At 46.3% G+C, this 17,552-nt stretch overlaps 1 protein-coding gene across 1 annotated transcript in view; it reads left to right on the top strand.

Annotated features, from left to right (window-relative positions):
• The first annotated feature begins 4,880 nt into the window (after positions 1 to 4,880).
• The window catches only part of MAGI1 (membrane associated guanylate kinase, WW and PDZ domain containing 1), a 767,369-nt gene continuing 754,697 nt past the window's right edge, over positions 4,881 to 17,552 (top strand). The window contains exon 1 of the mRNA XM_044675760.1: positions 4,881 to 5,193. Within this exon, the coding sequence (XP_044531695.1) occupies positions 4,881 to 5,193 (313 nt within the window). The remainder of the gene's footprint in view (positions 5,194 to 17,552) is intronic.

The following is a 17,552-nucleotide window of genomic DNA, read 5'->3' as shown; positions in this document are numbered from 1 at the left end:
TCTGGCTGCCTAAATTCTTGTGTGCTTCCACTTCCTCATTCATCACAGTTTCTTTGCCTTAGACACAAGCTATGCTTGGAACCACTCTCTGTTTCTTTTCTCCAGTCTGGTTCCATTTTTTTTTGTCCTGGCTGCAGAGACTACAGGGAACCAGGAGAGGGCGAGAACACTTGTAGAACTAGGAAGCAGCCCCACAGGGGCCTTCTGACAACACCAGAACTTACCTCTCTCAAGCTGAGGTGCAAACTGAAGCAATGAGGTCAAGCCAGGTGAATGGCCAGTTCTCAGTCCTAGTGATGGGCAGCTGGAGTGTGAGTCCATTCCTCAACTCCAGGAGGGAAAGGGAAAGAACTGGCCAGTCTCTTCTCTCATCAAACCCATGGAGGGGGAAGGAGGCAAACAAGCATTTAAAGGCAAATTATTCAGATTAGTCTTAGCTTTGATTTTTTCATTTTCACTCTGTCTTGTTTTAATGAGGTCCTACAAGTTGCCTAATAAATATGGAAATGTGTGCAAAGACAGCATTAATTCTGTATTCTCAAACGGAGGTGTTGACATAACATTGGAGGGCTGGAGTTTCACTTTTTAAAGAGGATTCTTTTCCTTATTTGCTATTCATAAGGATCACAGATTTGGAACTGGAAAGGTCTTTAGATAGTTGTCTTGTCCATGATGGGCCATCTGAGGGCCGGAGACATACAATGATTTTTCTGAGGTCAAAGAGATCCAGAGCGAGAAAGTTAGGATTCAGTCCTAAATTGAACATTTCTCCCTTGGACCTGCTCCTATGGATTCAGTTACTTCCTCTATGTCAGTGGTTCCCAAATTTTTTTGGCCTACTTCCCCCTTTCCAGAAAAAAAATATTACTTAGCCCCCCTGGAAAAAATTTTTTAAATTTTAATAGCAATTAATAGGAAAGATAAATGCACCTGTGGCCATCACTGCTCTTCTGGATGGCTGCAGCATCCACCAGGGGGCGGTGGCGCCCACTTTGGGAATCACTGCTCTATACCATTGATTCTCAAATCTACCTTTCCTGCCCCAAACTCTCTGCTGATCTCCAGTCTTACATCTTTAACCATCCAGGAGACACTTCAACTAAATATGTCCAAAGCCGAACTTGTTATCTTTTGTCCTAAATCCTTCCCACCTCCTATCTCCTATCTTCCCTGTTACGGAGGAAGGCAACACCTCTGTTTGAGGTGTTGCCCATCATCCTTGAGCCTCCCATCTAGGTAACATCCTTGACTCCTTATTCTCTCACCTCCATATCTAAGCTGCTGCCAAGACCTTAGTAATATCTTAGGAATATGTCCCTTTGTCCCCTCTGACATTGCCACTGCTCTAGTGTAAACCCTCATCGCATCATACCTTGATTATCTCAATACCCTTCAGATGGGTCTGCCTGCCTCAAGTCTCTCCCCATTCTGGTACATCTTTCATTCAGCCACCAAAGCAATTTTCCTAAAGAATAGGTTTGGCTTAAAGAAAACACCATTCCCTTACTAGATAAACTCCAGTGCTTCCCTACTGCTTGCTCTGGAGTCAGAGGAGTTTAGCTTGACATTCAAAGCCTTTGAAACCTTTTCCCCCTCCTACCATTCTAGGTGTCTTACATCTTACTCCTCACCATGTGCTCTTTTTTTAAACCCCTACTTTCTGTTTTAAGAACAACTTAAAGACAGAAGGGCAAGAGCTAGACAAACAGGGTTAAGTGACTTGCCCAGGGTCACACAGCTGGTAAGTATCTGAGGGGCAGATTTGAACCCCGGTCCTTCTGACTCCAGCTCTGGTGCTCTGTCCATTGTGCCACCAGCTGCCCCCACCATGACTCTTTGAATCAGTGTTACTGGCCCTTCTGGCAGTTCCATGGACAAGACATTCCATCACTCAGCTCTGAGCATTTTCTCTGGCTGCCCTTTATGCCTGGAATGCTCTCTCTTCCTCAGTCCTGACTACTGATTTCCCTGGCTTCCTTTAAGTCCCTTCTAAAATCCCATCTGTTTCTGGAAACCTTTCCCAAACCCTCTTATTAATACTAGTTCCTTCCCTCTTTTAATCATTTCCTCTAAGTCCTGCACACAGCTTGATTTGTCTAGATTGGTTTGCCAAATTGTCTCTCCCATTAGATTGTACGGTCCTTTTTGACAGGGACTCTTGCCTCTTTCTGTAACCTGAGCTTAGTGCCTTGCATACAGTAGAAACTTAACAAATGTTGATCCATTGATTGGTTCATGCAGCTAAGTGACATAGGATAAGAATTTGGAGCCTGGAAGATTGAAGGTAAAATCTGACCAGATATTTGCTAGCTGTGTGACCCTGGACAACTCACTTGACCGAGACTCAGTTTCCCCATTTGTAAGAAAGGGATAATAAATAGCTTCCACCTCATAGGGTTGTTGTGGGAATCCAATGAGTTCACATATGTAAAGTGCTTTGCGAATCTTAAAGCAAGACAGCAGTGCTAACAATTATTTTTGGATCGCTCAACATAGTCTTTAGGGGTTTTAATGTAAACTTTTTATTTAGAACACATATGTGTGCATTTAAAGTTTTATTGATGCCTTTTGCTTTTCCATCACACTCGAGATATTTCTTCCCTTTGAGGAGCTGAACCTTCCTTGTAACAAAGCAAAAAGAATAATCGTCTAAATTGCTTATGTCCAAGAGTACCTGCAGCATTCTGTGCCACTGACACTCCCCCATGTCCCCTCCAAACTCCTTCCCTCTTTAGTATTTTAATGGCTTCCTAAATCGCTCCCATATTGAAAATGTGAGAGTTTGCCCAGTTTAGGGGTTTCTTGTGAGTGAGGGGGTCAGGTCTGAGAATTAGCCACCTCCCTTCCTTTGGGATTGCTTCCAGCCAGCTCTCTGCGTTGGTACCCCTCACCCATGCCACAGAAGTCTGTTATATAACTCTGGAGAGTCCTGTACGGGCAAGAATTCTGCAGCAGAGATGAGCAACCAGCAAAAGATGATGGCTGAGTGCTGGGGACTTTGCCAGTAAGCCAAGCACCTGAGAGGCAGGGATGGTTAGAAACAAGCCCAATGCTTGTCGTTCTCCCTTCTTGCGTCACAGCTTTCCTTGCCTCATCTACAGTCCTTGGACATTCATTAACATACACGAGAGCGTTTGCTCTAGCGATTGAGTAACCCAAAGGGTCAGAGTGCATAGAGTGGCCAGAGAGAGAACAGCAGGATTGCTACTAGACTGAGAGAGGTTTAGAGAGACCCCCAGCTCCCCCAAATGCCTTTCTTTATTAGTCTTCCAACGTCTCGGTAGAATCTTAGATCAAAACCCGGAAGGAACTTTAGAATTGAATTGGTACAACTTTCTCATTTTACAAAGGAAGAAATTGAGAGGCCCAGAGAGTTGGAGTGCTTTGCCCAAACGTCACACAGCAAGAACACAAAGCCAAGTCAGGATTCGTACTCAGGTTTTCAGACTGCATGATCCAGGGCTTTCTCCGCCGCCCTTGGAGCTCTTTAAGAAGTCGCCAACATGTGATTCACATGAAGCCCAGATGGGCTCGCCTTTGGTCCCCAAGGAGAACCACACCCCCGGGGATGGAGAGGAGGGGAGCAGAGCCCAGTCTTCCTCCCAGGAGAGTGGCTTTGGCCATCCGGGTGCGCCTGTCCCCTATAAGGGCAGGGGATCAAGGCCGGCGGAAGAAGTGTGCGGGGTCCGTTCAGTCCTCGTTCGGCGGGGCAGATCAGCTGGCTGAGCCCTGCCCCGGCCGGCCCTGCGCAGTCAGTCCCCACGCCTCCCAGGCTGGCCTCGGGGAGTCAGAGTCCAAGCGGGAAAGGGAGGGGCGGGCTGGGCCGGCTCCCTGACTGGCAGCCGGCTTGGCCACTGGCCAAAGGAGGTTAATAGGCTCAGGGTCGGCGTGGCTGCGTGCTGGATCCCGGTCTGCCTGTCCGGCGGCGTCTGGGGATCGAAAGCTCTGATCCCGACGAGACCCCATTCTAAATCGTTCTGATACAGAAGAAAAAAAAAACTGTTGAAAACAGACCCTAAGCAGGGTAGTGCGAGGAAAGGAAAACCACCCGCCTCTCCGAAGTTGCTGGACTGATGCATCGGAGCAGAGGGGGTAGTTTGCGCCCGGGAATGGCGCGGCGTTAGGACCCAGCGGGAAGAACTTTGGAATCTCATGCGAAGGGGAGGGGGCGGGGAAGGAGGTAGCGGCTTCAGGGCGCAGGCGCGCGCGTTTACTATCGCCGGTCGTGGAGCTCGGTGGGACGGAATAGAATGAAATGTAACAAAACAAGCCGAGCCTTTGTAGCTGTTTAAAGGGGCCGCGGTCCCTTCCCTCCCGCCTCCAGCCTCCTTCCCCTCCGACGTGCCCTCCACCTTGAGTTGGGCTCGGGGCTCCTGGGAAACTGGTCCGGAAAGGTTAGCTCTTGCTGAAGCCCACCTTGGGGGAGCAGCGCGTCCGGGGAGAGCGTCCGGGAGGAAGCCCAACGCGCAGGGAGGCAGGAGAGAGGGAGAAGAGGAAGGCACTAGCCCGGAGTGGGCTGCGCTCCCTGGGCGCCCGGGGCCGGCTGAGCTGCGTGGATCTCCGGGGACTGGAATGCAAACAAAGCTGGCCGCGGGCTGGGGCGGGAGCCCGGAGGCGCCGAGAAAGTTTGCCTAAGGATGGCTTGAGCTGGGGGAAGGCGAGCGGGCAAAGTTTCTTTCGGACGCGTCAGTCTTCGGGGATGCCCTCTGGGGACATGCCCCTTCTGTGCCCTAGCTGATCTTCAGGGCTGGAGCTGCTGCTGTCGGGGGCCACCTGTTTCTCATTCCTGTGGATCTGCGGGGCAGCTCGCGTGTGCGTGTGCACTCGAGTGTGTTTCGGGGCTGAAGGGCTGAGGGGGCTCCGCGCGCCCACCCAGCACCATGTCGAAAGTCGTCCAGAAGAAGAATCACTGGACCACCAAGGTGCATCAGTGCACCGTGACCCGGGGGCCCCAGGGCGAGCTGGGGCTCACAGTCTTGGGGGGAGCCGAGTACGGCGAGTTCCCCTACGTGGGCTCCGTGGAGCCCGAAGCCGAGCTAGGGCTTACTAGCAGCGGCGAGGGCAGCAGTATGACCGAGGGCGAGCTGCTGCTGGAAGTGCACGGCGTCCGCGTGTCCGGCTTGCCCCGCTACGACGTGTTGGGAGTTCTCCAGAGCTGCAAGGAGTCCGTCACCTTCAAGGCCGTCAGACCAGGTGAGAAGGAGGCGCCACAGCAGATGGTGCTGCTGCTGGTGGTCCGTACCCGCGCCGATCCTCTACCTTGAGGAAGCGAACCTGGGGCCGCGAGCTACCCCAACCCGGCTTAGGCGGGGGGGGGGGGGGTGCCTCATTACTCCGGCCACTCTCTCTGCCCAGGGGTAAGAGAAGTGGACCCTGGCACCTTGTCGTGCATCGCAGAAATCCAACTTTGCACCAGAATTTTAGAGGGGCCTTAGCCTACCTGGGAGAACTTTGCGGGGCTTGGCTAAGGAGCTTGGCTGGGCTAGCCTGTTATTCCCCAGATCCAAGTTAACCGCAAGGTGTTCCTCAGCCTTAGCCTGGGGGGAGGGGAAGGATGCTGAGACTAATGAATGCGATTCCCAGCAAAAAGTGGAATGGAGGCACGCACCCCCCCTCTCCCATATTCCCGATCAGAACCGAAGGAGGGGCTCCGATTTGGACATCTCTATACTCCCCTTCCTCTGTTTTGTTTCCCCTTTGCCCAACCCAGAGCCTGGTGCCTGGTGAGGGGTAGTTTAACTTCTCTTATCTAACCTTCACTCCATGGCATCTCAGACCCCCCATCAACGCAGGATTGTGCCCAATGGTCCTGCCATTTAGTTCTATTTTTCCTTCCCCCCAGAAAGGTCTTTCCTTCCCACTACAGATTTCTCCAATATGGGATGGGGTTCCAGGGGTTTCCAAACCCTATTTTGGGCTGTTTCTCTTTGTGGCACATTTAAAAGCATTGTAAGTCAAAGCCCCGGGATCTGGTCTTTGGGTGGTTGAGGGGGGAGGGGGGAGGGTTTTGGAGGTGTCTGAGGTTGGCATAAGACGGAGCTGGTTCCATGGAGAATGTTAATGACCTTTTGAAAAGTTGGAATAGGGATTCTAGTAGCTGGTGAGGGAGAGGGCCACAAGCCCTTCGGCTGCCCCTGCGTCAGCTTTTAAAGGAGCCCCGTTTTCAACACATGAAGGACTGACATTCAGTTGCATCCAAGGGCTACGACCTCAGGACGCTTTGAACACTGGGAAAAAGCCCCGATCTCCAGAAACCCTTGGGCTCAGAGGGGCATGACTGTGGAACTGCAAAAGGCAGCCACCAGACTCCCTTGGGATGCAACGCCAAAGGAGGTGGGGTTCTAGCCAGCAGTGGTGAAAACTTCCCACATGTAGATGACAGCCTGCCTGGGAAGGGAAGGCAGGTTGCAGAGCTCTCTGTGAAATGTATGCGAGGAAGGAAGAGCCTGGGCTGGGATGGGCAATTCCTCTTCTCTTTCTAAGAGGGCTTATCCAGATGAAGGGAGTGGCTGCTGAGGAAACCTCGCTGCTGGGATTTTTGAGAGAAAATGCTATGCATAAAGACCACTCCCTTCTTCCCCCCACCCCATCCTTGTATTCTTGTATCCCTCTGGAGACGCTTAAAACAGATTTTCCTAGTTTCAGAGACGCAGCAGGCTTTGAGTGCCAGGAAACTGTTCCCTATGGGACTGATTCAGGTTATTAGGACTAGAGAAAGTTTTGAAGGTTTGGATTGATGCATTTAACAAACACCTGTAGGTTCCAATGACCTGATATAGCTGTCAGTGGATAGTTGGGTTAAAGGCAATGGTAGAGACTTCCTCTTTGCCTTAGCTAGAACTTGGGGGGGGGGTTCTTGATCTCAGCCTCTTTATGTAAGTTGCTGAATCAGCTTTTGTGGGCTTTCATTGATGCCCTGGAGGGGGGGGGGGGTCAGAGTCCTCCTGTGGGCCTTTCTCCTCTTCCCAGAACGTTTGGGTTTGATGGGCAGTTGCCCAAGGAGAGCTCTCTCCAGAGGGCTTTCTGAAGTTTCCCCAGGTGGCTTCCTAGGGTGGTATTTTTTGGTGGGGGTGGGGTGTGTGGGTGGGTGCTTTAGAATGAAGCTATCTGCAGGGAAGCCTGGGATGACTTGGAATCCAGTGCACTTGTGAAAGCTGGTGTTTGTGCCATCTTTATGCAGGCAACAGAGTTGGCATAGCTGCCTCATTAAGGCATAAAGATGACTGTGAGTCAGAGCAGCAGTAATCCTGCGAGCAGCCCATCCTCCTTAGCTGGCACACCGCAAAGGAAAGCGTGACATTAGTGTTTGCTCTGTGCCCGGGGTTGGCCATGCTCAGGCTCACTGTCATGTGGGGGGGGGGACTGTCAGTGGGAAAATGTCCCGGTTTCATTGTAAAGAAGGGTCAGGAAATCTGTTCTTTGGGCATCGTTGTAGAGCCTGGAAAGACTTAGGCGAGTTGTCTGCCATCTCTTCAGTTTCTGAATGGAAAATGTTTTGTTTGCTGTGTGGGGAAGGGGAGATCCTTGATGGACCAAAACCTGGACAAAGTTCCCAGGAGCCTAGTGTGAAAGAATGGCTAAAGGTAAAGAAATGGTGACTGTTAATTCATTCCTAAGCAAATAGGACAATAGTAGAGAACTGTCTGGAGGGCCTTGGGCGAGAATGCCATTTGCTACTTAGAACCTGGGTGACCTTGAGCAAGTGACTTAATCTGTGGGATTTTGATTCCTCATCTGTAAAATGGGCTCATAGGAGAAGATGACCAGCAAGGGCCTTGCTAGCTTTAAATCCTAAGAACCAAGGAGTAAGGGAATTGAAGATCCTTAGTCCTTCCTCTATTCTTTGTAAATGAGATGAATAATCCTGGGGAAGACTTTGGGGGGGGTGGAGGAACTGCCTAAGGAAAGAGAGAGCTCATTCATTAAGAGCAAGTCATATTTTAGAACAAGATAAAGGAGAGGTTTCTGAGTCTTGTAATAAGCCTAGAGATGGGTCTTGGGCAGGTCCTGGAACAGAAGTAATGAGAAAGAAATTTATACTTCCTTCTCTTTGTACATATCTTCCCTAAAATAGAATATGAGCTTCTTTAGGGCAAAGATTGTTTTGCTTTTTTCTTTCCATCTTTAGTACCAAACACAGGGCCAGGTACATAGTAGGTGCTTTAGAAATGTTTATTGATTGAAAGCCATGTGTTAGTAGGCTAAAGGAAGAAAAGTAAAGGGTTTGACTGACATTTGAATGAATTATGGGATATTAAAGCTGTAAGGAATCGTAGAATTCATCCTGTTAAAGCCGTCATTCTACAGGGGGGAAGCCAAGGCTTGGAGATGTAGACAGAAAGACAGAGTCCAATTTGGAAGGGATCTCCCAGGTCCTAGAGTCCAACCTGTGTCTGGCAGCAGAGAAATTTCTCCAAAGCATCACCAGCAAGTGCTCATCTCGCTCACTTGTGTGTGTGTGTGTGTGTGTGTGTGTGTGTGTGTGTGTGTGTGTGTGTGTGTTTAAATCATTACCTTCCATTTTAGAATCAATACTGAATATTGGTTCCAAGGCAGAGGAGTGGTAAGGACTAGGCAACTGGGGTTAAGTGACTTGCCCAAGGTCACACAGTTAGGAAGTATCAGGTCATATTTGAACTCAGATCTTCCTACCTCCAGGCCTGGCTCTCTATCCACTGAGCCACCTAATTGCCCCAGTATGTGTTGTTTTTGTTGTTATTGGTCATTTGTTTTTGAAGGGGATCAATGACATTTCAGGATGATGTTTTGACTTTCTCAAGAATTGGATTTTTGTTTTCTTTTTAACCCTTAATTTCTATGTATTGGCTCCTAGGTGGAAGAGTGGTAAGGGTGGGCAATGGGGGTCAAGTGACTTGTCCAGGGTCACACAGATGGGGAGTGTCTGAGGCCAGATTTGAACCTAGGACCTCTCATCTCTAGGCCTGACTCTCAATCCACTGAGCTACCCAGCTGCCCCCTCAAGAACTGGATTTAAGGGAGGCAGAGTTAGACAAAGTTGACAGCCTCAGTGTGTGTTAGATGCTCACTGAGCATCCCTTCCCTAACAGGCTACAAAACTTGATCAGGGCTCCAAAGCAAGCTCCCTGATGTCTATTTTATCCCTCTTCCCATTTTTCAAAGGCTGGGGAAGGGGGTTGCTGATTGGGTAAGGTCCTCCAGCCCCTACGACAGTTCTAGGATTAGAACCCAGTTTGTTTAGTATTAATAAGGGACTAGAACTAGAACTCTTGTTTCCTGACAAGCCCAGGGCAGGGTTCTTCTCACTATTCCATGCACTTGCTCTGTGGATTCCATCGTCTATGCACATGACAGTTGGTTGTCCAAGCTATTGGCAGGTGCAATCCCAGACGCAGCAGCCAATAATCCCTGAGTTACTCCTTTGGATTTAGATCATTATGTTTTCAGGGGAGGGGGTGGGGGTGGGACAGGACCAGCTTACCACTGCTAATTCTGCTTTGCCTGGGCTAATAGGTGATTACTTTTTCCTCCTCTTGTATGCACTGGCCCTGGTATGGGAGTCCATTTAGATTCCCCTGCGTGGAATATGAAGGCTCTTCTGGGATTTGACATTTTTCATGGATAATATAGAAGATGGGTAATATAATTCAGATGTGGTCACTGAGAATGTACTGGTGATGAGAGAAGATGATCTTTACTTTGGTCTTGGGTTCTAATCCTAGAGATCTGTGTACTAGACTGGCTATAAGGACCCTGATTGGCACTGGAGACAGTACGGCTGTACAGTGCCAAGGAGAGAAGGCGCTGGATCACTGAGAGACCTGAGTCTGAGCTCTAGCTCTGCTTCCCTAAATCTAGGACCTTCTGCGCCACATATCCTACTAGACAGAGGCCATCTGATGCAACTCTCTCGTTTTACAGATCGGGAAATAGACCCAAGGAAGTAAAGGAACTTGTCAAAGATGATACAGATAATGAGCATTAAAGATGGGATTTGAATCCAGGTCCACTGACTCCAGGGCTCATTCTCTTCCCATGTTCTCTTTTAGCCTGGGTCATAGATGAAGAGCTAGAAGGGACTATAGGGATCAAGTCCAACTTTCTCACTTAATAGATGGAAACTGAAGCTTTGGCCAACGTTATGCAGGTTGTAAGTGGCAAAACTGGCATTCACATCCATATCATCAAACCCCCAATTCATCTCTGTCCATTGGACTACACTGCCTCTCTTGGCTTAAAGAGTCACTTTTTCCCACCATGAGACTATTTCCTCATCTTCCAAAGGATGAACTAGCTTCAATGATCACAAAGGCTCTTTCAAACTCTGACGTTCTAGAATTGTGTGGATGCCAAGAAAAATCCCTAAAGCCACAAATCCCTAAGCAAATCCTGGACTTTTAAAATTTTAAATACTTCTAGAACAGCATGGTAGTGGATTCCCCAAATGGCATTTCACAGCGAGTGTGGTTACCTATTTTCCCAGGATGACTTTGTGGTTTTGTAAAATATACAGGAACTGAAACTGCCCTCCTTGATCAAAAGACGGATATGAAGTTAAGAAGAAAACTCGTCCTCTACCTTGTATCTTAATTAAGACAGTTTGACACACAGGGGGCTTTTTGTCCCATGTATTTATGTAGTTAAAAAAAAGTTGAAAGATCTGACAAGAGCTCCATACTAGATCAGTTGTGTTTCTCATTTTAACCATCATGTCTTTCCCTCCTCATATTTCCTTGATTACAGAAAACTTATTTCTATGCTCCCTCCCTTTTCTGATCAGGTCTCAAATACATATTTTATTTTATTTATTTATTTATTTATTTACTTATTTATTTATTTATTCACTTATTTACTTATTTACTCACTCATTTATTTATTTGTTTGTTTGTTTGTTTGTTTATTTGTTTATTTATTTATTTTTAAGACCCTTATCTTCCTTCTTGGAGTCAATACTGGGTATTGTGTACCACAGAAGAGTGGTAAGGGCTAGGCAATGGGGGTCAAGTGACTTGCCCAGGGTCACACATCTGGGAAGTATCTGAAGCCAGATTTGAACCCAGGACCTCCCATTTCTAGGCCTGGTTCTCCATCCACTGAGCTACCCAGCTGCCCCCTCAAATACTTATTTTAGAAACAAAACTATCTGCGTCTTTTCCCACTGCCTTTTTTTCTGTAACATTGGCTACTCATTGTTTGAGATATTCCTTCACAGAATCATAGATTTAGAGCGGATAGAGACCTTAGATGTCATCTAAGGGTAGCTAGGTGGCTCATTGCATAGAGAGCCATGCTTGGGGAGAGAAGATCCTGGGTTCATGTCTGGCCTCAGACATTTTCTAGTTGTATGACCCTGGACAAGTCATTTAACCCCAAATGACTATCCCTTATCACCCTTCTGCCTTGGAACCGATACTTAGTCTTGATTAGGAGACAGAAGATAAGAGTTTAAAAAAATACAACTGCATGTATCTAAGGCAAGATTCAAACTCAAGTCTTTAGCACTCATTCCCATGGAGCCATCTAGCTGTCTACCTCCCTTCCTCTCATTCCCCTAAGGTATCCCTTAGGTTCTCAGTGTCCTGGAGGGTTCTCTACCCTCCTTGTCCATCCTTCATCCAACTTTCTCTCAGGAAAGGAAATGGAAGGCAATACAATAATAATAGCTGAATTTATATAGCCCTACCTGAAAGGTTTGTATAGTATTTTACATGCATTAACTTATTTCACCTCCTCTGGGGCGGGGGTAGGTGTTATTTTTATATTACTTCTTGCTGAGGGTACTGAAACTTGGTTCAGTGACTTGTCCAAGGTCACTTGGCTAATAAGTGTCTAAGGGGAGATCTGAATACAGCATTCTATCCACTATGCCATAGAAGACAAGGAATCCTGGTCTGATGGTAGCCTTAGTTTTCTCATTTAGAAAATGTGGTTCCTAATACCTACAGTGTTGTAGAGCTCAAATGAAATAATGAAGCTATCTTTGCCCTCTTTAGTCACCAAATGTCAGCTTTTAATAGCATTTGGGGTTTTTAATGGGTTTATATATATCATATATATATAAAAAACATAGTTATATATAATAGTTATAACTATTTATGTATGTATTTAGGTATATAGTTGCCAACCAGATCTCTGATTTCAATGGCATGGGGGAATTTCTAAGGATTTTACTCGTTCTACCCTAAATGGCTTTGTAATTTATAGTTTTACAGATTTTACATATGAGGACATTGAGGCAAACAGGGTTAAGTGACTTGCCCAGGGTCACACGGATTTGAACTGATAAAAAGGAATCTTCTGACTCTATCTACTGAACAGCTAGCTGCACTAAAGTAGAAGTTACTGATAAGACTTCAGATTCTCGAAGGATTGGGCTTGTTTCATGTTTGTCTTTGTATTTCTAGTCTAGGGTCAGCTCTGATAAGGCAGATAGAGTGAGGAAGTCCTTCTCCTGGCACCTACTGACTGTGCGACCCGGGCAATAAATTCATTTAACCCCTCCATGCCCCAAGCAAGTTTCATAAGTTGCAGAAAAGGTGCCAGTCTATGTGCAGGAAATGCTCTCATGTGGGAGTTTACTGTACTGTGAAATCCCAGGTTCAGCCCTTGTGTCTGCCCCATCCCCATGGCGGGGCTTGGTATAAAGGGGCTGAAATACATGCTTGTCCATGGCCACAGCTGACTATGTAGGGTTACCAATCGTTTGAACGAAGCCTGGAACCTCAAGTCCTTATGCTTAGGCTTTGAGAAGCAGGGAGGTATTCTGGGAGTTTGGGGGGACTCCCCGCCTTAAACCGGCGCTTCTCTATGATGTTGGTATGAATTTCTAAGCAGTATAACTCCCAGCTTTTCATTCTCTCCGCTTTCCCTCCCTCTTCTGTCTCCTCTATTTCTGAAAAGATTTTTTTTTTCTTCTGAGCTAAACTTTCTCAAATCAATTTGTTTGTGGTTATTTCTGATGCCAAAAGATCAGCCTCTCCTGGGCACTATTTTTGCCCTCAAGGAAACTGCTGCTTTAAAAACACAGCAGGCACCAGCACAGGCAACCTGGCTTTACTGTAGTTTGTAATCTGCCCTTTACTATAGGCTGTGATTTTTTTTTTTTAATGTTAACTTGACCTTACGATGAAGCTGTGATATTGTTGGCTATGGTATCTGCTGGCATCCATTACCCAGCCAGTTGGTAATGCCAGAATGGATTATATGCACCAAAGAAAGCATAAACTATGGCCTCATAGGGCTGAATTTCTGAAATCTCTTTACCAGGAGAGTTTTCATGAGAGTTTCTCAGCTAGGTTTATCTGCTGGAAAGCATCATTTTTTTTTCAACCCTTAACTTCTGTGTATTGGCTCCTAGGTGGAAGAGTGGTAAGGGTGGGCAATGGCGGTCAAATGACTTGCCCAGGGTCACACAGCTGGGAAGTGTCTGACCTGACTCTCAATCCACTGAGCTACCCAGCTGCCCCTGAAAAGCATCATTCTTTAAAGAGTTGGCATGTCCATTTGAGTGTGTGGATGTATGTTGCCTCAGTTTCCTCATCTGTAAAAGAAGAAAATGGCAACCCACTCTAGTATCTTCACCAAGGAAACCCCAAATGGGGCCATGAAGAGTCAGACCTGACTGAAAACAACCAGACAAAAATAAATATGGGTAATTTATAAATCTATCACTAAAAGGGACCTAAGAGGTTATCTAATCCAAGCCACCCATTTTACAGATGAAGAAACTTAATAATAGGGAGGTTAAGTGGTCAGATTTTCTGAGGACTGATAAGAATGTTCTGACAAATTGGATATTGCTTCAACCGCTGCTTCCCCTCCTTTCAGATTAAATGGGAATCCTGAAGCTTTCCTGAAGTGTTGTTCTTGGTGTCTGTGCCGTGGGCCTCCTGTAAGTGTAGAACTGCCTTGAAATGAGGTCCTTTTCATACTCCATTAATCGCCTTCAGATGAGAAGGCGAAGGCACACCTGTTTATACTGCAGGGAGCCGGTGTAATGGAGCCCACATTGTAAGAGAAGACCAGACTGAGTGGTAATTAGGGTGGGGCAACTGGGGCTTTGCCCCTGGGCACAGATTTAGAGAGTGCCGCCACCCATTAAAGCCCTTTAGTTGCATAGAGACCAGAGTTAGTTGTTATTTCTTGCTAGTTAAGAGATTCTGGTTTACTAAAATGGGAAACTATCAGATAGGAAGCCAGGTGACTCACCACCCCCATCCCAGATATTATCCTGCCTTAACTGAGGCAACTGTCTGCCATTTGCCCCAGGCCAAGGTTGTGGTACCAACCTTAGGTTCAATTCTGTGATATGGCTTCAGTCAAGGGACCTCCATTTTCATCCTGGTTGTCTCACGGACTTTGAGCATGCCAGCTCTGGATCTCCTTTATTCTCCTTAATTCTAAAGAGAATTTGTTGGCCTGGAGAACCCAGAACATCCCGATCAGCTGGAAAATTCTATGAAAATGGAAAAGCAGTGACTTCTGGGTAGTAAGTGATGAATTTCTGAAATTGTTGAAGTTCTAAAATAGGATGGATTTTAAGGTCTCTCTCTCTCCCTTATTTTGTTCCTCAACTTTCAGATTCCTACAGAAAGTGAAGGAAATTAAAATTCCAACTGAAGCATTTACTGACTTTCAAATCACTCGTCTCTTTTTTAGGCTCTAGTAAATGTACACATGTTGACATCTTATTAGCGAGAGGAGAACCTACGTCGATGGGTCCATGGAGTCACATTATTTAATATTGGCTTCGTTAATCCTCTGCTAGCATTCATGGACTTAGAGTCACTGGACTTGGGTTCTTGTAGTCATTTCCAAAACGACCTCCAACAATTCACTGGATGCTTCAAGGACTCGGTTTTCTCATACTTAAAGTGAGGGGTTGGATTTTGGTTGGATTTCAAGTCTAAATTATGATCTGATCAGCCGAATATGAAATTTAGAAGTCTTTGTGTCTATAAAGTAGCTCCCATGTAACCTAGAGGGGAGGAGCTGCTGGGTGGTGGTGCAGTGGCTAGAACACTAGATTTGAATCAGGAAGACTCTTCTTCCTGAGTTCAAAACTGGTCTCAGACGTTCATTAGCTGCTAAGGTTATCCTGTTGTGCAAGTCGAGATCCCTTTTAGCCTCAGTTTCCTCTTCTGTAAAATGAGCTGGAGAAGGAAATGGCAAAGCACTCCAATATCTTTCCCAAGAAAACCCCCAAATGGGATCATGAAATGACTCAACAATAACAAGCTAGAGGGGAAGGGATGGATGGTGATGGGGGGCCAGGAAAGGTCTTCTTCTCTAGAAGGTACACTTAAGGTGAGACTTCCGAGGAGCCAGGGATGGCATTTTAATGCAGCATTCTAAGCAAGGATTCTCTTGATTTGGAGGTCCCACTCTGCAGTTGCTGCCTCTATTCAGGGGCTCAGATTGGAACCCAGATCTGGCACGCATTCCAGGGCTCTTTCTCCTAAACCACACTAACAAGCCTAATCGAGACAGATCTGTGTGGAAGGCTGGGAGTGTGATGTTCTGGGCTCTTGGGAGATGAAAGAGCTCAGCAGATCACACCAGTCATGCTTGTGGTATGCCAGCAATGTACAGTTTGCTCCGTGGTGGCTTACCAGTGATAACAGCTCTGCGGAGGGCGCCGGTGGAATGGATAGGAAGCCCCCTTCTGAGCTCCAGAATGTGGCTGCTGGAGATCTCATGAGGGAGGCTGGAGACTTTCCTGTTTCTATCTCCAGCAGGATTAGAATGAGTTACCCAAGACCGTTCTGTTCTCCTGCTGAGCATCTCCATCCTCGTGGGATTACGACGGGCAGCATTTCTTCTTTTCCTATCATGAGGGGAATCTTTCAGCCTGTCATGAGACAGGAGCCCATCTAAGCTCTCCCTCCCTTTGTGGACAGCAGGACCGTGGTGCCATAGAGAGCAATTATCACGTAATTGGAAGCAGTGTTTCAAAATTATTGCCACTCAAGATGTCAACAACCTTAATGTTCTATATTTTTCTAAAAAAGAAAGAGTCCATGGCTTTGCACGTCAGAGGCAGTGTGATATGGGGAAAAGTCCTTGGATTTCGAGTTGGAGAGCCTGGAGTCCGGGATCTCTTTGCCCTTGCGCCCCTCCTGTGGCCCATCATCTAGAAAACGAATGGGTTGGGTTGGAGGACTTCGAAAATCCCTTCCCGCCCCAAATCTAATACGAGGCAGCTAGAAGGTAGAGTGCTGGACCTGGAGTCAGCAAGACCTGAATTCAAATTCAGCCTTCTCTGCTTTAACTAACTTTGTGATCCTGTATGTCATTTAACCTCTTTTTTGTCTCCATTTCTTCATTTGTAAAATGAAGAAAATAATAGAACCTCCCAGGGTTGTGGCAAGACTGAAAGCTTTGCATGCTTTGAAGTGATGTCTAGATCTTAGCTATCTATCGTTATCCTATAAACACACAGATTGTTTAGATGCTGGATTTTCAACGAGCATGATGGGAAAGCACATGGCTTGAAAGGGCTTGGAATCAGAGAGAAATGAATACAAATCCTGTCTTTGCCCCTTACAGTTATGGGCAAGTTCAGTTACATTTCTGAAACTCAGTTTCCTCATCTATAAAATGGGGTTATAATACCTGTAGTACTTATTTAATAGGGTATTTCAGTTTTTTTTATGCTCAACTTGAGAAAATTTATTTAAAGCACTTAACAGCCCTTAAAGTATCATTTGAAATGTCAGTTGGTGATATTGTTTATCTTGTCCCTGACTTTTACTTATTTTGATTTCATTTCTTTCAATATATAGTTGATAGAATTTAGATACAGGTGATCCTGGGATAAGTTGCTGTTCTGCTTTCATTTATTTATTTATTTTAAAACTCTTACCTTCCTTCTTGGAATCAACACTGTGTATTGGTTCCAAGGCAGAAGAGTGGTAAGGGCTAGGCAAGGGGAGTTAAGTGACTTGCCCAGGGTCACACAGCTGGGAAGTGTCTGAGGCCAGATTTGAACCTAGGACCTCCCATCTCTAGGCCTGGTTCTCAATCCACTGAGCTACCCAGCTGCCCCATTCTGCTTTTAAAAAAGAAATTGCTTGACAAATTGTTGATTCAGGTGAATACAATGATTTACCTTTTTCAGTTGAATAAGACTGTAGGGATGCCAGGAGCCAACAGGATGCCAAGGAGACTATATATATATATACACAGACACACATACATACACATATCTTCTTCCTATATACTAGATGTATATATATATTTATCTTCAGCCATTTCAGCTGTTTCCTGTTCTTTGTGACCCTAATTTGGGTTTTCTTGGCAGAGATACTGGAGTGGTTTGCTATTTCAATTTCTAGCATCTTTTACAGATAAGGAAACCAAGTCAAATAGGGTTAAGTGACTTGCCCAAGGTTACATGGCTAGTAAGTATCTAAAGCTAGATTTGAATTCAGATCTTCCTGATTCTAAGCCCAGTGCTCTAGCTCTTCCATGTGCCATGTAGCTTCTCTCTCTCTCTCTCTCTGTCTCTGTCTCTCTCTGTCTCTCTCTCTCTCTGTCTCTGTCTCTCTCTGTCTCTCTCTCTCTGTCTCTCT

Source organism: Gracilinanus agilis, chromosome 1, assembly GCF_016433145.1.
Source record: "Gracilinanus agilis isolate LMUSP501 chromosome 1, AgileGrace, whole genome shotgun sequence".
Taxonomy (NCBI): domain Eukaryota; kingdom Metazoa; phylum Chordata; class Mammalia; order Didelphimorphia; family Didelphidae; genus Gracilinanus; species Gracilinanus agilis.
Note: the sequence above shows the minus strand (reverse complement) of the source record. Positions and strands in the feature narration are given on the sequence as shown.